The 23,566-nt window shown below is 37.4% G+C and overlaps 1 protein-coding gene across 2 annotated transcripts in view; it reads left to right on the forward strand.

Moving 5' to 3' along the window:
• LOC108712409 (teneurin-2) overlaps positions 1–23,566 on the forward strand; it is a 1,104,728-nt gene that overhangs the window by 807,429 nt on the left and 273,733 nt on the right. For both annotated transcript variants that reach the window (XM_041588750.1, XM_041588751.1), the window contains one exon: positions 1,489–1,602. In XM_041588750.1, coding sequence (XP_041444684.1) covers positions 1,489–1,602 — 114 coding nt within the window. The remainder of the gene's footprint in view (positions 1–1,488; positions 1,603–23,566) is intronic.

Below are 23,566 nucleotides of genomic sequence, written 5' to 3' on the forward strand. Positions count from 1 at the left end.
GGGCTACCTAGTAGCCAATCACAGCCCCAACCATTCAATTTTTTCATGCTTGTGTTGCTCCCTAACTATTTTTACATTTGAATGTGCCTCATTGATTAATAGGGTTGGGGAACCAACATGTAGACTAACAGCAGAGCTCTGAATACAAAACTCTAAGGTAAAATGCCCTAGGCAACTGCTTAATTTACCTGCCTCTTGTCGCAGGCTTTAGCATTTTAAATTACTATTTAATGTAAAATTACTTATGCAAATACAATATTAATGTGAGGAAAATAATGCACATAACATTGCACACACTGGCATTTTATTGCAGAGATAAATATCTGACATACTGAGGATGTGGTGAGAAAAGGGAGTAGAATTCTGTGCCTATAAGATTACTTTCACATATGTTTCTCTTACTTTCTCAGAAACAACCCTGGTGACTTGAGGCACACACCATTTTATTTTAACATCCTCGGTGAATTCAAGTTTAATAATGCTTCGTTAGCTAAATTTCTTTACTAATGAACAAATCAGCAACTTTAATTCTCATAAAGGTTCCCCATTAGTTCTCATTTTCAGCTATTTGCGAAAGTTAAAAAAAAAAAAAAACTGGCCTTCTCAGTGCACCTACAATTGTATGCCCTGACCTAGATCTGTAGCAAAGCCTGGGAGAGGAAATTAGATGTTATGCTGTGGACCTAAAAACTTGCACCAAACACGGAATGGAAACTACTTTCGTTACAAGACAATTATTCTAAGGATTCTCAGCCATCATACCAAGCTGTTAAACTCTGAGCAGCATCATACATTCAGAATGTCATTGTGTACAAGAGATTTATGAAATACTTGTAATTGCAGTCTGTAGCATTCACGGTTCTTCAATCTCTGTCATAACATCTAACCTTTTTTTTCCTTTCCAGAACAAAATAATCTGTATTCCTCAAATAATAGAATACATTGCAGATACTTTTAAGACATAATTTGCCTCTAATTATGTTATGTTTACCTTGTATTCTAAAAACTCCAGTATGTTACAGCTTGACTCGAAAGCCCTTTTAGATAGACTAGTTCTACGTTCTTTTCCGTTGCCTTAAAAACGGCACGTATTTTGAGTGGAATGTAGGAGTTTTCTGTACAGTAGAGAACTGAACAAAGTGGACTTCATTAGCTGATAAAGTAAAACTTATTTTCACTTTAGACTTTGCAAAAACACTTGCTACAGATGTATTTTGGCCTTCTAGAGAAAACTAGAGCAGTTTTGCAATTGTATATGAAGTCAAGTCTGATGCTTTCTTGGGACACCCTACATTTATACAATGAATTGAACACAGGCATGTTCTCATAAATGATTTAAAGACTACTGCATTGTGTGTTGTCTAGAAACTTGGTATGGCTCAGGCATAGAACAATTCATGGTATTTTTAATAGGCTTTTAAGCTGTACATTTTATAGCCATTTCCTTTACCTTTTATATCTATTTTGTATCACCTTTTTTTTCTGCAGCAATGCACCTTCTTGGACTTAACTGGCAGCTTCAGCCAGCAGACGGACATACCTTTAACAATGGCATAAGGACAGGAACCGAGGATGTTGCAACAATGCCATCTGGAGGCAAAGGTGAGCTTGTTTTAGCTTATATGAGAATGTATTCCAGTGTAACTGCCATTTATGTAAGTAATTTACTACATTGATAATCGATGCATGTATAAAGGGTGTGGTTTTTTTTTACAACTGGAGATGAAAATGTAATTATTTTGTACTACTTCAGACCTGGGGGTCTATATATCATTCCATGTAAAATGATAAAATATGTTAAAGTGTATAAAGCAGTATCTGTAGAAATATGTCAAATCAATTGGACTTGCCGTGTTTTTTTACATATATATGGCTTCTTTAACACCACTTTTGAACCAGTCTCTCTCCTGGTCTAGAATCTGGACTTGCCAGGAGCTGACTCTTCTGTGCTGCTCCATATGCTGGTGTAACTGTTGTTTGGTTTCCCCACATACAAATCAGAACACTCCTCACTTCACTGCATACACAAGTTATTCTTCTTGTGCTTTGGGGTTGAGTCTTTTGGGTGAACCAGTTGCTGCCTCAGTGTGTTGCTGGGTTTAAAGCAGTTAATGGCATTCACTGTTACTTTTTTTTTTACACATTTTGAAGTCACTGTTTTATTGTTCCAGAATTTTATTTAAAAAATGTATGCATAAGGGTAGATTTATCAAGGGTCGAATTTCGAAGTAAAAAAATACTTCGAAATTCGACCATCGAATTAAAATACTTCGACTTCAAATATCGAAGTCGAAGGATTTTTTACCGAATTTGTCAATCGAACGATCGAAGGAAAATCGTTCGATAGTACAATTAAATCTTTCGAATCGAACGATTCAAATGATTTTAGCAATCGATCAAAGGATTTTCCTTCGACCTCTAAAGACTTAGAAAACTTCTCTAGAAGGTCCCCATAGGCTAACATAGCACTTCAGCAGGTTTAATATGGCGAAGTATTGAAGCTGAAGTTTTTTTAAAGAGACAGTACTCCGATTAATGAATATTCGAACGATTGTTACTTCAAATCGAATTAGAAGAAAATTCGAAGTCTTAGTATCCTATTCGATGGTCGAAGTATCCAAAAAATTACTTTGAATTTCAAATTTTTTTACTTAGAAAATTCCCTCGAATTCAGTTCGACCCTCGATAATTCTGCCCCTAAGATTGATAAACAACACATTTTTTCCCCAAAGACGATGTATATCAGATGGTGATGTGTGATGTTTTTATTCACCATTTTCTACACATTATTTGTAATACCTTGACATAAAATCGGCTAATTTGGGCACAAAAGAATTTCTTTCAATTCAAAATTCAAAGTATTTTTCAAAGGTTTTTATACCAAAAATTTGACACTTGGCTACACATTCACATAAAATACTACATTTTACACAATATAATAAGTCAATGCTGGCATATATTAAAGCAATTTGTTGTACTATGCTCTATATCCCATTGTGGACATTACATGTAAATGGAAGAACTTATGAACCACCTCAAGGAACACTCCAGTGCAATGTCCTACTCAAACCTGGTAAGCAGGTGCAACAGAGTTACAGTTATACAGTGCTGGTGTTACATTCATGGTAGATATTATCCTTGGGCAAGGGGGAGGTACTGAAACTTTTCATGATGGAAGTTTCAAAGATCTCTATCATGTGTCCAAGTTTATATTACTTTTGAACAAAATTGGGATGTGTTTTACAATATCTTTGTCACTGGTTTAGGATCATGACCTAAATGATTTACTCATTCATTCTGGGGAGTCCTGAGGGGATCCCAAAACTTAAAATGGTATCATAATTGATAACTGAAGTAGTTACCTGGCTTTAGTGTGTTATTTGATTTATCATTATTTATGTTTTATGTTTAAATGCTTGTTGACAAAATCTGTATTGCCTTAGAACATCAATCATACTTTCATTAGACGCTTAGGGTGTTTGCCATTGCCCACTAGAATGACTGTGTTTTCAAGTAGATCAAGTAGAATAGAAGACAATAAATGAAACATTTACCCCTGCTTGCATTTCACGTCATTCTTCCTACAGCTGGGTTTTATTAGCATTATCTTACCTTTCAGAACCTGGAAAGGTATAGTTTAGACCCACACACAAATGCTTAAGGTCAAATGGAATATAAACAACTTGATACTGATAATATACTGTATACACAGGTTTAGTATTACTTTTAATGGATTAGTACAAAACCCCTTTGTGTCAGCCAACAGCATTTCTAAAAGCCATTAATATATATTGCTTAAAAGATAGAATTGTTGCCTGGGTGACTTTGTGTTTTCACTTCACACATGTATTTTATTATGTTTAATACAAAGTACATGCACATAATTCAGTACATTATACAGTTCTTTCCTGGTCTCTGCCCTCCCACCTACACTTCATGCCCCACTCGTGTGTTCAAGGACAAGAATGACATGTTCAAGCATTTAACCTTCCTTCAGGCCTCCAACAAAAGCTCAAGAGAAGAAAAGAAGAAGTGAAATCAAAACACTGTTAATCCATAAACACTCACTTCAAAGCAAACTAGTTCAGTGTGGCGCCTATATAGTATAATTGGCAAAACTGCCTTATATAAAACGTAACTTTTAATAAAATTAGGCTAAAAAGAGGAACACCCACAAAAGACAAACCCACTGCTAGTAGCCCATGAGGCCGCAGTGCAGAAACAATGTCCTTAAAAAACATTCATTTAAAAACCAGCAAATGGTGGAAACGGTGGTAACTTAATCAGCCAACAAACACACTTCGCCGGTAGTAGTAGAAACCATTGGTTACAGTGCAAACACTACCCGCTCCCACCCTTCCATTTGTGCCCCAAGTTTGTCAGCAAGAACCTGCCTGTCTACGTAGGGACAAAGTGGGAGCTAAGCTGCCACCGTCCACGTATGCCGCCCAACGCATTTCGCTGACTACTTCAGCTTCCTCAGGGGCATAAGTGGTGGGCGCTCATCTTTTCAAAGTTTAAATAGGCATTCGCGCTGCGTTTTCATGCTAGTCGCGCGAGATTATGCTGGGCGCGATTTCCAGGTATTGCGCATGACATCATCAAAAAAGGTCGTAGAGACGTTGGTGCGTCTTTTCGCTGCCGTAGTTTTGCACAAACATATTGCGCCTGCGCGCCTGACCAACATGCAGGCGTTTTTTTTGACCAATAGGAATGTAAAATGCGCTGGCGAATAAAATAAGAGGGACAGCTATATATTTGAACTCAACAAAGTGTACCTAGGTTCAAAACTAATTAAAGGTAAAGTAACATAAGAAAATTTTGAAAAATTAGAAACATTAGAAAATTAGAAAACGGTCACACAATTACGGGATAGAGGGGAAAACTACCAAGTGAACTTTGCTTGGAATACTTAAAGAAAGGGTTTAAAGGCGAAACCTTCATTGAGACCAGCGGGGGACCGACTATTAAGTCAGTAAATCCACTTGGCCTCACATTGTAATAATTTGTTGTCAATGTCACCCACTCTCGTAGTGGGTTGAAAATGTTCAACAGCAAAAAACTTCATAGTGTTGACATTTCCACCATGAAGTTCATTGACGTGAATGGCTACAGACGTATTACGTTTGTTTCTAATGTCCCCCACATGTTCTAAAATACGTTGGCGAGTTTTACCCACATAGAGTTTGTTGCAAATACACCTCATAATATATACTATTCCAGGGGTCTTACAATTCATGAAGTGCCTTAATTTGAATTCATCTATGTCAGAGCAGCCTCTGATGCTGGTAGTTTTTTCAATGAATGGACAAGCTACACAGTTGCCACATTTGTAGCAACCCTTGGTCAACTCAGAAAGCTCTTCTGTTCTGATTACTTTCAGACACATGTTGGATGAAGTGTCCGATGCTTTCACTTGCTGAGTTACAATCTTGTTATGCCTTGCACTTTATCTTCTAAAGGGCTCCCAAAATTAGTAACCCATTTCACACTTTTGGCTGTACTAATGCAACATTTCATGCATTTTCACGTATCCACACTTTTATGGTCTCTATTAATGCCCCATGAATATGTGGAATCCTCTCCCTGAATCAGTGGTACAGGCTGATACATTAGATAGCTTTAAGAAGGGCTTGGATGGTGTTTAGCAAGTGAGGTAATACAGGGTTATGGGAGATAGCTCATAGTACAAGTTGATCCAGGGACTGGTCCCATTGCCATTTTGGAGTCAGGAAGGAATTTTTCCCCCAAATTGGAGAGGCTTCAGATGGGATTTTTGCCTTCCTCTGGATCAACTGGCAGTGAAGCAGATATAAATAAAAAAAAGAGAGAAAAAAAGGTTGAACTTGATGGACGTGTGTCTGTTTTCAACCTTGCTTACCATATTACTATAAGCAATCTATACATTTAATAAACAGTTGCCTTGATGATGTGCTTCTCATTTTCATGGTTTACTGTTGAAAGGATTGCTTTATTCCATAACTTTCTATTGTTTAATTGTATATGGGAACAAAGTGCTGAGTATAGGAAAGCTTATACATAAATCCTTACATATTTTTAAAGTACTGGGGATTTGTTCTGTGTCTAGTAGTTTTTTAAAATGTTTTTTAATCTTGAGAAAAATTCTAAAAACCCACTCCAAGCTGCAGTAGTGTTGATAGTGTTGACAGAAGAAGATTGAACAGCACCACCAACTCTTCAAGTAGTTAAAAAGCCTTTATTTCAACTCTTCAAGTAGTTAAAAAGCGTTTATTTATGCTTTTGTGGGCATCACCGCAATGTTTCAGGCCATGCGGCCTTTTATCAAGCTTGATAAAAGGCCGCATGGCTTGAAACGTTGCGTTGATGCCCACAAAAGCATAAATAAACGCTTTTTAACTACTTGAAGAGTTGATGGTGCTGTTCAATCTTTTACTACACAGTTTGCCAATGGGAAGTGGCCATTGTAGAACTTGCACTTTTCCTACAGATACAGATAGTGTTGATAGAACCATGAACCTTTCAGAGGGTCTAAAAATACAAAACCTGGCAGAACTGCTGTTTTTGGGGTATAAAATAATCAGGCCTATATCTATTTTAGGTGGAAATGCAGTTTGTTATATTTGGGTAATCATAGCAACATTTTTAATTAGTGAATACATCTTTGCTCAAGTAGAAACAGTTGCATTCTCACTGCCCAGTTTTCATTGTAGTCTTCAGAAACTTCATCCCAAATAAGCATCAGTATGAATCCTTATCTATAGATATAGGGATTCATACTGATGCTTATTTCATTTTTTTCAAATGTAAATTCCAAGTCCCAAAGAATATAATTAAGCAATTCTAAAATGAGCAAGTGGATTAAAGCAAGTTTTCTGCAAATTTGAATATTGTCAATTAAAAGGGTGGGAAGTGGTTGGAGGGCAACAAATAAATGAGATTGAGACAGGTCAGATGGAACCATCACTCAAATACTATTAACTCTGTAGAGCTTCATAGCACACTTGCTTATGCCAATCATTTTAATAGATTGTCCAATTTACTTTAATCCTCGAAATGCTGTATTAGAGCTTTGATTCAAGGGTTTGTTCACTTTTGAGTTAAATGTTAGTATAATGTAGAGAGAGACATTCTGAGACAATTTGCAATTGGTTTTCATTTTTTATTTTTTGTGGTTTATGAGTCATTGAGCTTTTTATTCAGCAGCTCTCCAGTTTGCAGCTTCAGCCATATGATTGCTAGGATTTAAATTACCCTAGCAACCATGCACTGATTTGAATAAGAGACTAGAATATGAATAGGAGAGGGTTTGAATAGAAAAATGAGTAATAAAAAGTAGCAGTAACCATAAATTTGTAGCTTTATATAGTATTTGTTTTGTTGACTGAGTCAGTGACCCCCATTTGAAAGATGGAAAGCGTCAGAAGAAGAAGGCAAATAATTAAAAAACTATAGAAAATACATAATGAAGACATAGAGAAAAGTTGCTTAGAATTAGCCATTCTATAGTATACAAAACATAAACTTGAAGGTGAACCACCCCTTTAACGTAAAACATCTGCACACTAAAATATCTGCCTAATCCTTGTTTTGTCTGATGTGAAAAATTCCTGGTCAACCTGGCAGGTCACAAATTCATTTCATTGAAGGCTTCCTAAATGTCACCAGGTTTTTATTTTTGTGCACATTTTTAGTAATCATAAAAAGAGTAGTCACTCTAGAAAAATAAACCAAAAATTATTTTAAACCACCCTAATATACTGGCCAATTATTTGTGTTCCAGCAATTCTCAATCAACATCTATTATTTTTCAAAGACAATTTCATGGTTAAAACACATATTGACCAGTAGGCTGCGAGTGAAATATATTCCACTGCTGTAAAATGCAGAAAGGGACTTGTTATATTTGGATTCATGTCTCTGGGATTATAGCCCTCAAAGGCATGAAATGCTAAGTTCAGGGAGTGAGCTGTAATGTTGACTAAATACTTTTGGGAGTAGTGCATTCTGCCACAGGCACCAATACACAGATTTTTAGTTCTAATGGGCATTGTGCCTTAAAACCACAAAGCTACAGATATTTAAGCTATGCAAATGTATTGAGGTAGTTAACTCAAATTTTAGATATGTGTTTTTTGGACAAGCTGCATAAAAATAGATATTGCATAAATAAGTAACATTTTTTCCCATTCCACCATTGGTCAACTCTAAAAACTGCCATTAGCCTCTACCCAGCTCACATATTGGGACAGCCATCTGCTTAATGCCAATACAAGTGTAGGGATATGAAAATTTAGACACCCTTACACATTATTGACAGGCACATCCCTAGTAATATGGACGCCTAAGTGGGTCCTTATGGGGCCCTTGTGCTTATGTAACCCCTGTAGTTCTCCCAGTGTACACTAGATGGCACTGTGCAGTAGTATAAAGGTCTTGGGAACCATGAGGTCTGAGCCCAATCAAGCAGGCTGGAAGGAAATGGGTATTTTGATCCTAGGAGCATTGGCCCTAGTAAAGTGATAGCATACTCTTTTATAGATCACTCTAGGGGGCAAATTCACTAAGATTCGTAGTTGTGCCAGGCGTAACTTCGCTGCACTTCGCCGCACTTCGCCACACTTCGCCAGCGCTCCGCAAATTCACTAAAATCCGAAGTTGCGCTCAGGGGTAGCGTAAGGTTGCGAAGTTGCGCTAGCGTTGATTCGCTAAGCAAAGCGAAGTTGCTCTAGCGATGGTTAATTTGCATATGGCGCCTAATTCAAATTTCAATGGAGGAATACGTACAATCACTACAAATGACTGGGAAACCTTCAAAACATCAAATAAAAATTTTTTTTTTGCCCTACACATGTGCCCACTGTATAGTTAAGTTGCCTTGAGTTAGGAAATCTAGGGGGGAAGGAGGGGGAGCCCCAAAAATTTGCCAGGCGTAAGGGTGCGAAGTAACACTAGCAAATTTATGCCAGCGTTCGTTAGTGAATTTGCAAAGTAACGAAAATGACCAACGCTAGCGAATTGACGCTAGCGTTAGGCGCTTCGGCGCTTAGTGAATTTGCCCCTTAGAGTGATAAAGAGGTTATATAGTTGAGCAGCTCAAGGCTCCGATGAGGATATTAGAGGGATTAAGATCCCAGGGTATTACTGACCCAGAGTAGGGACCAAAGTGTTTAGACTAGAGATGATAGGAATTCCCTTAGACTGCCACTCAAAGAGATCCTGAAAACTGGGCAATACCCCTCACAAGCTGCAACTCTCTCTTTGCTGTGTATTCCCTGGCCTGCAGGTATTCAGCCTATACTGGTACTGTGACTATATGTTACATTTGTACTATCTGATTGTTCTTTACTCCATTGTGGATACGTGCTATATTGTTGAATAAATACTCAGTTCTGGTAAAGCATTAAAGAACTAATGGCTCCCATTTTTTGTGCGAGTGCGCCTGGTTTCAGTTGCACTACACCCTGCCTCCACCCCGCTGCGAGGGCTTACCCCTGAGAGAGAGGGCCTCATTTGTGGTATTACCCCACACTGAAAGTAGCTTAAACTGACCAGAGTAAAGTCAGTTTACTATAGCGCTACACAAGCATCAGATTTTCTGTACTGATGGTGATTTTGTAGCAGAGGGAAGAAAGAAATGCATCTTATTTGTTGTTATGGGTAACTGCACATGGGTAATCTTAGTGCTTATTATAATATATGGGTATTAGAGAGTGGTTTCTACCAACCTATGGCTTATCGATTCTGAGGCATACTAACTCTGCATGTTTTTCTTGTTTACCACCATCCAAATTCGTAGTATGATTTTATGGATTTTTTGAAATGTGCTTGAAATAAGAGCTGTTAAAAAACAACATCACTTTAGTCTAGATAAATCTAGATAAGTAGTGGATATTTTCCTAAAACTGTATTGCATTTCTGCGTAAATGACGGTCATTACAAAGGATCTAAGTAGGCAATACACAAATCTACTAAACCCTTCTGTCCCTGTATGGGACCCTCCCAACTGCCTGCCTGCCTGATATCTAGCCAAAAATTGGCCTTATATCTAATTTACAAGTTCAAAATCCCTTTGGTATAGGACCACAGGGGCATCTAATGATCTGTTGGTTTGCTGAGCCATTAATAATTTATTATTGTTTTACTGAATATAAAACATTGTTATAGCTGCAAAACAAACTGAGCAACTCAGGAAAATGCACAAGTCAGCCAAATGAAGAATAAGACAGCCTATCGCAAAGATCTTCAATTATACATGCAATTAACATCACTATATTGGGTGGGTGAAAGCCACCTTTCAGATGGTTGAAGTTTATTTTGCCTTTATCCGTATAAGAAAATTAGAAATCATTTCATATATTCAAATATAGCAATAAAATAAATTCTCTCATAAATCAATATAATATTTAAGTCATATCTTTCATGGAACAGAATGCTAACAATGCTTTTATGGATATAGATCATAATGGGACATTATCACTAAAAGCAGACCTCTCATTAGTAAACTAGGGACACTCCTGCCTTAAGAAGTGTGGCTTAATATGTGGCTTAATATAGAAGTAAAGAAGTGAATAGGAAAGAAGAGTAAGGCATTTAAAAACTACAAGTCTGTGGGGACAGAAGCAGCATTTAAAGAATATAAACACTATGATAAATGTTGTAAACAGCAATCTGGAAGGCAAAGATAGGAAATGAGGAGTACATTGCTGCATAGGCTAAGACTAATCCCAAAATGTTTTTTAAAGTATATTAATAGTAAAAAGATGCAGGTTGAGAGTGTTGCCCCTTTAAATAATCGTACCAGTACGGTTGTAACAGATACAGAAAAGGCAAATGTGCTAAATCAATTATTTTCTTCACAGTATAAAATAGTCAGAGTTCCCAGACTCATCTCATAGCTGCACTGTTGGCTCAGTTCAGTCTAGTCAGTGATTGACTCAGGATATGGTTCATAAAAGTTTAATAAAAATGAATGTGAACAAGGCATCAGAGTCAGATGGCATAAACCCCTGGTTCTAAGAGAGCTTAGCTGAGATTTAGACTGGCATCTATTTCTGATTTTCACGGATTCGCTTTGCTTCTACTTGCTGATTGGTTGCCATTAATTACTAGGCTTGTAGCAAAATATTGTAGTTCCACAGTTATTTCTCACTTACTTCTTCCTATAAATATGTGTGTCATATACAGTATACTTGATGTGTGGCTGCAGCATTTTCAGTACAGCTCTCCATGATGTTTTTTGCACAAGTATCCATATTCTATTAATGGTGAATAGTGGAAAGTTAAAATCTATTGCAAGAAAACTTTTTCTGGTAGTTGTTAAACCACATTGCTTCTTTTAAATATGTGATCCATCTTGATTACAACATAGTACAACTAAATTAATTAATAAAGCAGTATAAAGGGGAAGGGTGGGATTTAATTACCTAATTGCCAATAATTCCCAACTGGCTCTCTGGTATGGCTGACAAGCAATCAATAGTCATTGATTTGTACTATTAAGATGCAGGGTGATTCAATTTAGGTAAATGTTGTCAAATGATGAATAATCTTAAATTTTGGTGATTTAAACATATATAATTAAGAAAAAAAAAGAACAATAAAACACGAGTGAGCAAAAATTGGCTAAGTTTTGCCATGTAAATAAGATGATATTCCATCTCAGTAAGTTATGGTCTGCCACCCAAAAGGCTACTTTTTCACTTCAGGACATCGTAAAACAAATGACTAATGTCAAATGTCATTATTATTTGCTTTTATCTGTTTACTAATGTGGGTAGATAATGTATTCCTCTGTAAAAAACATAATAATGCAACACATGTTTGATTTCTGTGCTCCAGTAAATGTGTCAGGAAAGAAAAAAAAATGTGTTGAAAGACAAAGCCTATAGAGAAGAGTTATTGAGAATGTTGTTATTTAGGTTCATTGGGGGGGGGGTTGTGTAGATGGATTGGAATGTTTCTGTGATGACCAGATGCTTATGTCAATTGTTTCAGAATCCATGCTATCCCTGCCTTAACGTTTTTATTGCCATTCACTCACTGTATTGTTTCAGCAAGTCCTGGGAGAGCTTTGGACAGTTCCAATAGACCACTATGATTAATCTTGTAGCTCTGAGGACTTGGTTAACTTATACCTGAACATATCTATGGATCTTTGAAAAGGGGTCTGTCCATCTGAAAACTAGAATGTCTCTTTAGGACTTGTCTGACAAGGAGCTGACTTAGGTTTTTGGCTTTGTGTGACAATACCTGGTGGTCTAGGGGGCTGGTAAGGACCCCGGTCGCTTACTCCCTCATCACGCTCTGATCCTAGTTTGACAAATGTCCATGTCTGATGTCATCACACTTGGGGTAAAATTCTAATATTTAAAGGAGCATCTTCCATTTCCCGTTGCCCAACGTAGGTCTATTTTCCAAAGTCCCAGAGTGCTATTTATAGTTGTTCTGTCTGTTCCTGATCTTGCCTGCCCCTGACCAATCCTAGTTTGTTGCCTGTCCTGACCTTAGCTTGATTATTGACTACAATCTGGGTTGCGATTCTGTACTGTGCTACTGTTTGTGTTTGACCTGGCCTGTGACCTATACTACTCTTCTGTCTCCTGATTTTTTTCTTCTCTGCCCAATTGGTCCGCTTGTTCTGCAACCACAACCACGCTCCTCATTCCCCATTCTTCCTGTTAATGTTTGGTTCCCTTTCCTACCCAAAACTCTTTCCCTGGTCCTTTCATTTTAAGGGTAGGACTACACCCGCATTTTAGGCATGATCAGGCAAAAACGAATAATAAGGTAAAATATACAAATGTCGGATGAAGTTGCATTGATAATGCAACAAGACTGTTGGATGCAGACTAAGCGTGCAGTGTCTGCATCTGACAGTCGTGTCGGATGAATGCTGCGACTTCATCCGACATTTGTATATCTTACCTAATTTCCATTGCATCCGACTTGAGGCCTGCATTCCACAGCTCGTCGGATCGCGCCGAAAACACCTGTGTAGTCCTTCCCTAAGACCTGGAGGCATCTGAGTATCGGAGAACTCCTCCCAAAGTGAAAGGCGGCTGTTGTTGTTGTTTAAATTATTATCCATACGTATCCCCAGACCCTTCTCCATCTGTGTTTGCCTGATTTAGTTCCCTTAAGGGTATATGTGGCTTGCATATTTTTCAATCCCAAATTCATAACCTTCCATTGTTCAAATTTGAATCTCATCTGCCACCTAGCTGCCCAGATTTTCAGATTGCAACAATGACACATCCTGAATGGAATTATTTGGTCTGAATAGATTTGTGTCATCAGCAAAATACACATACATTGTGTTCAATACCTTCGTTACAGGTCAATTAAAAGTTTAACTAAATACAGGACCCTTCTTCACACCATTTAGAACTCTAATCCAATTAGAGACTATGCCATTGACAACCACCTTCTTTACAGTCCTTCAGAAAGTACTTTATATATGTAAAAATAATGTGTCCTAATGTATCCTTAAAAAAAAGTACCCCTATACCAGGATAAAAAGTCAAGTTGGCATTAGTGAATATAAAGAGCTATTTCCTCTGCTATAGACAGAGGAAATTGAGTTTAACAGGCACGTTTCAGAATTTGGCTTGTGTTATCCATAAAACATGTTGCATTTTCAGAAATCCTTTAATTATATTCAGATAGGTGGCAGTTGGTCTCATCTGAAAAGGGCAGATTTTTGTTATACTACACATAGGACAGGTGCCTCAGATTTGTCCCCAATGTGCACAGAATTACACTGCAAATTTTATGTGCACCCTTGTTTTTTCTTTGAGAGCTGAATGACTTAGACAATAATACAACACCTGTTCCGAGTTGGAATACTCCTAAAATCAATAATTTTTGTAATCACATCAAGGTGCAGAGTGACACTTCTGGGCCATAGTCTATATTTTATCATAATATAACAAACATATCACACTATGAAATATCAAATTAAGGCATTAACATGTTTTTACATATCCATTTGGTTTTCATAATAAACTTAAACCTCATGTTCACATACTTTGATGAATACTCTAATGCCTTTACAGGGACAGCGTCAATCTGACGGGCCCCTCCCAAAAACACCAAGTATCACCCCCCGCTTTCCATAAATAGCAAACCAAACAAACCTGATATCTCAGGTGAAAAAGGCTGCAGCTTATTTATTAAATCACATAAATAATGACCAACATAAACCAAAAGCATTGAGTGTAGGGCAATGTACCATCACATTTATCAAATATTTAACTATTCACTTACTTAACATCTGATAGCCGCTGAAGGCTTCAAAGAATTGTATCCAATAATGAGGGGCCCACCTGCTGTCCTTCCTAGGCGAGGCTTTCCTCCGTAACTCATGCCCCTTCCTCCAGGCCACTTCCATCACTTTGGCTCCAGACCTAACCCCTGTTAAGCCCTACACTTGTTGCCACTCTCTTGGGGAGCCCTTTCCGCTGTGACATTATGCTAACACTCCCACTCCCCCTTTACCCAACTACCCTTTTATTCTGGAGAGGGTAGTCGGGAGCTGTTCAAGGTAAGAGCATGGTCCCTTCACTTCCTTCCTTTTTAAACCCCTCATGTCTCTACCCATCCTAATAGCAACCCAGGAACTACAACCCCCATAATCCTTAATCTCCTTTTCTGGTTCCCTTATTCTAAACCCTGTCATGGCCCTGTGATTCCCAGTTCTGGCTCACTCCCCCGGGCATTCTTTCTATACATAGTTTTGGCAAAATTATGTAATTTATAGGATAGGCTGTTCCTAAAAATATGATGTGTTTTAAAGGTGATCCTGGATTTTGATCTACAATAATCAATTTTATCAGGAACCAATTAACCTGCCTGTATGTCTTTGGAGAGATGGGAGTACACAACCAGAGAGACTCCAAGCTCTGGCTAGAATGAAACCTATGACCCCAGCACTGAGAGGTAGCAGTGTTAACCACATGAAATTAAAAGCCATTGTTCATGGAAAGAAAGGCTGTAGCCTCTTAGCTATTGCTCAGATATATTAGTTAGCAAAAAGCAGCCTAAATAAAGGATTGTGTTTGTTAATAGCTAATGGTCAAAAGTTCAGTTCTGCCCCAGTAACTCCACATTTCCCAGTAGTTCTTTAAAGCATTCAGTAATTAACAAAGCCAAATTAAAATCCCATTTATTACTGCTGAAGGTCAAAATTGAGATATTAGGTGACACAAACTCTTACCTGCCATCTGTCTAGTCATCTGAATGCAGCGTGCTGATTTATTAAAAATGGCGTAAAGAAAAATGCCAGTTTTTAAATACTATACAGGTATAGGATCACTTATTTAAAGGAATCTTTTTTGTTGGATTATTTGATTATAATGGAGTCTATGGGAGTCTTTCCGTAATTTGGAGCTTTGTGGATAACGGGTTTCCGGATAACGGATCCCATATCTTTTTTGCCGACTTCCTATGTCTGCCTCTAATAAGTTCTTCTCTTTTTAATTATAATATGACTGCAATGGTTTTGTTAAAGCACAAAAAAATGTTACTGAGGTGGTTTGTACCTAGAGACGGAGGAAAGTAATCAGATTAAATTCATTTTTTTCTTACATCAGACTTTTTTTGCCATTGACATTAATGATCTATGCCAGAAGTAGTGATGGGCGAATTTATTCGGCAGGCGCGAATCCGCTGTGAATTTGCACGATTCGCCACCGGCGAATAGATTCATGAAACGGCAGTGAAAATTCCAAAAACCGGTGTTAAAAAAACGGGCGTTGGCGTCAAAAACGGGCGTCGGCGTGGAAAAACGGGTGTCGGCGTCAAAAAAACTGGCGCCGGCGTCAAAAACAAGACGCCAGCGCAGTTTCGCGAAAACGCCATCACTAGCCAGAAGTGGTGTAAATGAATGCATATATTACAAAGTCTGTGCAACATAAACACAAGACATTTCATAGATTGCAGTGTTAAGAGAAATGCACAACTTTATAAATATGACATGAGTTTTTGCTGTATAAACCCTTTTAAAATAACCCCCAGTTATTTTGCATATTTTGCATTACTGCTACCATGCCTGCTTCTGGACTCTGGCTGTGTGACATCAGCTCTCCAGCTTTGGATTCTGGGGGTTGTAGTCCAACTACATTAAATGGACTGCTTTGTTCCAGAGCCTGAAGATTCATTGGTGGAAAGCAAAGAGAAAAAAAGTTGATAGATATCCGCATGTTGCCTCCGTAGTGACAGATCCTTATTAACCTTTGCAAATATTCCGCTACACTCCTAACAATTCCAGCACAAAATAAATTACCGCTGTAAGAAAGACACACAGGGGGCTCTTAGTATAAATGTTTACAGGCAAATAAATGTCAGCTCAACCTTACAATAGCATTTCATTGCTTTTTCCACTTGCCTGTGCAGCATACACCTGTGATCTGGAAATCTTGCATGCAGAACGGAGGGTGCTTGAATGATTCATAGACTATCGGTGTTACACCTGTTCTTTATATATTTGTTGTCTTAGCTTTTTTTTTTTTTTTTTTGTGTTTCATTATTCAGTACAATAGCAAGAAAAAGAAAGTAGAAAGCGTGAATCCAACTAAAACAATGCCACCGATTAAAATGAAAGGGAGGCAAACAGATTTGCCAAATATTTTCAGCTGCTTCATTTTGCTGTTATTCTTCCCATGACATCTCTTCTCATAGACCTACATGAAAACAAATAATTTTGTTTTTCTCATTTACCTTGATAATTTGGTCAGTGTAATTAAATCTGTGGCTACACTGTCAGTGTGTATGTCATTATCCACCAATTTACCCAAACCGAAAAGTCTTTCAGATCTAATTTTGGCCAGAAATAGCTCTTTATGGAGATTCATTAAACCATCTCAAAACACAGTTTCTCCTAATGAGGGTACTTACCCTTAATGATAATATAAAATGATTGATTGGAAAATGACTTCAGGTTTAAGAAACCCTTTTCCTTCTCAACCCCCTTGTAACTTTTACACTTAAAATATAAACTTTCATTTTAATTTAGGAGTCCTAGAAATAAGCATGGAAAAATATTATCAAAATGTCAGTGATAACAGTGTCAGTCTCTAGATAAATGTGTCCTTTTGGGTAGGACTACATGGCCGATTTTGGCACGATCCAACGCGCTGCGACAAAACGCCGGCGTCAAATCGCATGCAACGGAAATAAGGTAAGTGAATGCATTGTCGGATGAAGTCACAGCGTTGATCTGACACGACTGTTGGATGCAGACGCTGCACGCTGTGCCTACAGTCGGATCAATGCTGCAACTTCATCCGACATTTCCATTACTTACCTTATTTACTCTGCATGCGATTTGACGCTGGCGTTTTGTTGAAGCGAGCCGGATCGCAACGAAAACGTCCATATAGTCCTACCCTAACTGTAACAGGGAGAAGTGTGGACGGAAAAGACAGAACTCTGTCTGTTTATTGGCTCATGTGATCTAACATGTATGGTTTGTTTGTGTGCACCGTGAATCCTAGGATTCCAGGGGGCGGCTCTTGTTTCTTAAAATATCAATTTTCTTTTTAGGATTACCCAATGACATACACTACTAAGGGGGTTATTTATTAAAATCCGAATTTATCTCAGCATTTTTTGCTGCAAACTCCACTCAAATCCGCTCTGGTTTTTTACGCTTATTTATTATTACATTTTCGTGAAAATTTGCTTTGCGGGTAAAAATCAGATTTTCAAATGTTTTCGGATTTTTTCAACCGAAAACTCGGATTTCTTATGTTTTTGCCCGAAGCCTTCGGGGGATTGCACGGAACCCAGCGCACATCAAAAAAATCATTGTGACTTTTCCCATTGACTTACAGTATATGCAACCTTGACAGGTCTGAGATGCCGGATTTTCTGATTCAGACTTTTCCATCCTCGGGGTTTAATAAAGTACGAAAAATGTATACATTTTTAAAAGTTCGATTTTATTTAAAATAAAACATTACAAATGTTTCATGATTTTTGCATAGGGAGTTTAGTAAATAACTCCCTAAAAGTACTGTATATTATTATGAAAATAGTTTCTTTACAACTACATTGTTAAGCCATCCTGAAAAAGCCTACTAGCTGCTGTAGTCAATTCCAATTACTAACTGGTTAATGCAATTATCAATACTAATGTGCAAGTTGTCTGCAGTGCTGCGCCTACCAAGTTCTTCCAGTTTGATTTTTCTAATTCAGAGAACCCAGCACATTTCCGAGGCCCTTTAGTTCAAATGCTGCCAATCATGTTGTACTCGCTACTGTCAAGTGGGAACATTTATTAAAGCCCATATCCCAGCTTGGACAAAGGCGAATTCATACATACTGTAGCTTGAAAGTAAAAACTTTTTGAAAACGACATGACTTTCAATTTTAATTATATGTTGTCACTGTCTAAAAGAACACACTGCCAAATACACAAAAACAGGTAAAATTTTTCAGAAGTACTATTTTAATTTAAGCTCTGTTTACTTATACAACCTTAACCCATTTTCAGGACAGAATAAGTTCGGGAAGACAAATAAAAAAAATCCTCCCCTCTTTCCAGTAATCATCTTTGTTCTTAAGCAAATAACGTACAGATATTCTAAAGCTCCATCACTGATTTGGTTTAAATATATTAATGTAATAAAATCTAATTGCCCTGGTGGTCCAGTGGTGCGACGGGGACGCCCGTCGCGCCATCCGCGGGGACGCCAGCCACGCTGCTCCTCTTTAGCCGCCATTGCAGCTCCTTAGGGCACGCAAGCCCGGGTCTCATTCTAGATATGGACGCAGTGCCGTGATGACGCCGATGAGCAGAGGCGCTCAATGGCGAGAAAATCAAACGCTATAAAAGGTTCATTTTGGCTTCTAGTCATTGCCCGTTATAGTTTTAATCCTGTGGTGTTTGAGCTTTGAGCTATCTGTATTTTGATCCTGTTTGATTCCTGTTGTGACCCCTGCCTGGCTATTCGACTATCCTGATTTCTGAAACCTGACCCTTGCCTGTTATCTGACTTCGATCCTGCTAAATCCTTTCTGATTGATCACCCGGTTTTGACCCTTGCCTGCCTGACTTAATTTGTACTCTGCCTGCCCTGACCCGGCCTGATCTGACTACAATTCTGTCTAACGCCTTGTACCGCGACCTTCTGCCCAAAGACTTTTGCTTTACAGTTGTGCCCCTTTGTTTGTCCAGAACCCTCGCCTTGCACCTCTCATTATAAGACCTGGCGGCATCTGAGTAGCTGAGGGCTCCTCCCGAGGCCAAAGGCGGCTGTTACAGGCAGAAGCACAAGCCGAGACCAGGGTGCTTAGCATCGGTTCTGGATTCAGGGTGCCAACCGTTAAAATTAAGGAACCAAAATTCCAGCATTTAATGACCCTGCAGCAACATGCTTGGACTAATACTGCAAAAGTAAATTTAAGTAATAAAAAAAATGATAATTTGAAGGTTTCATAAGGTACTGTTCTTTATTAATATTCTTTTCCTTTGTTACTTTGTGAAAGCAGTGAAGGTTATACTTCAATTTACTGCTTTTCTTTACTTAGGAGTTTACACAGTTGAAAAGAATTTATGGTATATTATATATAACCAAAGCCATTATCTGGTATGTTGCATATTTTTTCCTTATAATGGTTGACTTCATATTGATTTTAGGCTGACCCGAGGGAAGAATGATTGGAATACAATGAAGATAACTTGAGTTCTCTGAGAGATGTTACAGTGTTACAGACAAGGACGTTTCTATAATACATTTGCCATGATATTGTTTACTCTTTGAGATATCGTTGAGTAGTATTTATCTTAGGGGGCTTTTATTTAACCGTTTAATACTAAAGCTAGATCAAGAGAGTTGGACTATGCATTTTTTTCACATAATATATATAAATATTGCTTAGTTTGTGAGGCATCTGATACACTGTTAGTGGATCAAGGACTAGGTCTGTCAGCCTATGACTGCCCATAAGCACATGTTGGAGGTTACTAGTTATAAAGAACTGGGAGGGAAATAGTTTACCTCCGTTATTGCCATGTAATTACCATACTATTACCATCAAGTACAAGGTACTTGCTTAAAATATAGGTGATGGCCTTCATCTAATCTGGAGCTTTCTGGATGTCTGATTTCTGGATAGGAGATCCCATATCTGTATTTAGAAATAATGAATAGCGTGTCCAGCTCCAAAGTTTACTGTAGTTTAGCTTGTCAGAGTTACAGGTATGAGTGTGTATACTGCTTATTAAAGCATGTAAGACATTAGTGTCTTTTATGTAATAAAAGACACTAATGGGCAGATTTATCAAAGGTCGAATTTTGAATTTATGTGAATTTCTTTTTACTCGAATAAATTCTAATTTAATCAAAACTTGAATGGGAGATCATTTAAGAAAAAATTGGAATGTCTAATATTTAATCAAATAGTCCATACCTGAAAATTCGAATTGAATTTGAATCAAACTCAAATCGAGTTTTCCCTCCGAAAAAAACTCAGTCAGGAAGGCAATCAACATATTCAAATGGTTCAACTGACCTCTGCCATTGACTTGTTAATGACCTAGCCAGGTTTTAGGTTGCGACTATTCAAACTGAAACTGTTTCCATGGTCAAGGTGTGATAAATTTAAATTTAAATTCAAATTTGGGGATTGAAATTCAGATGTGTGAATTTTGACACCAAAAAAATATTGAAAATTCAAATTTAAATTTACTATTCAGCCTTTAATAAATCTGCCCCTAAGTTTGTCCTGGAGCAGTAACCCAAAGCAACCAATCAGCAGGTAGAATTTGCTGGTTAAACATATTATTATATATGGGTGTAAGAATCAAAAATCAATTACTAAATAAGTAGGCTACAAAGAAGAGCAAAGCATGTGACTCCACCAAGATAATAGTATGCTATTCCTTCAACAACCAAAGGGGTTCCAGCTTATTTTTTTAGAAGATATTCAATAATTCTGTTAAACGTACCTGGCTTTCTTAATTTGAGTGGAACACATATATCAGCTAACGTTGTGAGACTAAGCTTGCACCAGGTCTTTTAGCCATACCCACAAATCAGCAGGTAGCATTTACTGCTCACTTGTTTAAATGCAAATATCTGATTGGTTGCTATGGTTTTATTATACATTGAATACACAGCCCCCAAGTGTTTCTCCCATTTAGCAGAAGGTTTCCATGTGATTCGGATGTAATAGTGTGAGACATGTAAGGTGTATATGCTCAAAAAATGCCCTGCTGGATACAGAATTTTACATCAAAGTCTTATAATAAGCTACACAATTTGGTAAGCAAGTGTGATAGACATTAGGGGGCAGATTTATCAAGGGTCGAATTTCGAAGTGCAAAAAACTTCGAAATTCGACCATCGAATAGGCTAGTTTGACATTCGAAGTTGAATTTGTAGGATTTTTAAGTTTGTACGATCGTACTTCGAATTGAAAGATTAAATCACACGATCGTTTACTTCGACTTCTAAAAACGTATATGTTCTAGGAGGTCCCCCTAGGCTAACATAGCAATTTGGCAGGTTTAACGTGGCGAAGTGGCGAAGTCGACGTTTTTAAAGAGACAGTACTTTGATTATCGAATGGTCGAATAGTCAAAGCATTTTCACTTCGAATCGAAGTCTAAGTTGGCTTATTCGATGGTCGAAGTACCCAAAAATTACTTTGAAATTAGAAGTTTTTCAATTCGAATATTCACTTTGAATTCACTTCGACCCTTAGTAAATGTGCTCCTAAGGAAGAAATTATTGTTATAGGACATTAAACAATATATTAATATTTCTCACATTGCAGCAAGGTGTTTTGGAAATACCATCCCATTTTCAAACTTATAAGAGTGTACAGGCAATAAAAACCCATGATCCAAAAGCTCCACCCTCTACCAAAAGAGTCAAAGAAGATGATTATTGGAAACCAAATTGACCAAATCACAAACTATTCTAGAACAAGCACCTTGCACCCCTCTGATAATGGGTAATTCCTAACTAATTACCATTAATTATGATATTATTCTTAAAATTGTCTTGCTCCATTGGGGTTTCAAAACGATGTCTTACCCAAAACTTCATTCATTAATCACAAATCATCTTCCATATAATTCCAAAGCTATAAATATATATGGACCCGTCATAAACTGGGTTTATTCAAGCAGAAGCCACACACACTCTCTATTTATTGGTTCTGATCTTTGCATTTAAAAAAAAAGTACCTTCAAAAGAATGAATGGTTTACACTTAAAAAAGAAAAGCCAAGTCACTGATAACAAAAGCAGCAGTCAGCGCTTTCATTTTTCGTTTTCTGTAAGTTATGCAAATCGACCTTTGCATTGGTATTTGTTTGAAAAAGGAGGTTTTAAATTGGTGCTATTGACCTTCACTTAAATGACATTCGAGCGTCAAGTCGAGTGTTGCAGGAGAAATGCGGCTGTTGACTGCAGGTGGCAATTGATGAAGAGATTGACTGGCACTTTACCAGGCAAACTCATTTTACACTTAATTTGAATGGCGGAAAGGTTTATGCTCTTAAAAGATTTGAAAGAAAGTAGAGAGCAAAACCGATAAATAATCTCTTATCAAAACAATTTCACTTCTATTTTTTATTGTTGATATGATTTGAATCCCACAAAGAAAGGGGAATGTGTGCTTCGATGTGTCACTTTTCAGTAAATGTAATATAAGCCTTTCTGTGTTTGTAAGATAAATCCATACTTGTCCTAAACAGACAACTACATTGTATAATGAATTATTTGAAGTAGAAATATAAATTGGGAATAATCAGAGAAATCATAAAACACAGATACTATGGGGCAGATTTATCAAGGGTTGAATTTCAAAGTTAAAAATACTTCGAAATTCGACCATCGAATTGAAATACTTCGATTTTTTATATCGAAGTCAAAGTTTTTTTCATCGAATTTGGGTATCCTGCGGTCGAAGTAAAATCATTCCATCGAACGATTAAATCCTTCGATTTGAAGGATTTCAGCGATCGATTGAACGATTTTACTTCGACTTCCAAAAACTTAGATGGTCCCCATAGGCTAACATTGCACTTCAGCAGGTTTAATTTGGCGAAGTATTGAAGTCAAAGTTTTTTTTTAAAGAGACAGCACTTCGATTATCAAATGGTCGAATATTCGAACGATTTTACTTCGAATCAAATTTGAAGTTGAAGTCGTAGTATCCTATTCAATGGTCGAAGTATCCAAAAAATTACTTTGAATTTCGAATTTTTTTACTTCGAAAATTCCCTCGAATTCACTTCGACCCTTGATAAATCTGCCCCCAAAAGTTTATTAACTAACAATAAAATATACCCTAGCACAGTCATTTATAGCAAGCAGTCAAGATATCATTCATAATTCAAGGGGCAGAATTCTCCAGATTCAACAAAATATACAGTATGTAAACATTACCCCACCAGAGACAAAGATATATTTAAAATATAATGGTTTTGGTTCATTTCTGAACAATGCGACATCTGTATAGGGTTTGTATGTTCTCTCAATGGTTGCCTGGTGGTCTTCTGGGTTCTCAGGTTCTTTACACAGAGTAATGATATTCTTTTCTATAAACTAGTTGGCAGGAGCACCAATGTA

Source organism: Xenopus laevis, chromosome 3S (genome assembly GCF_017654675.1).
Source record: "Xenopus laevis strain J_2021 chromosome 3S, Xenopus_laevis_v10.1, whole genome shotgun sequence".
Lineage (NCBI taxonomy): Eukaryota > Metazoa > Chordata > Amphibia > Anura > Pipidae > Xenopus > Xenopus laevis.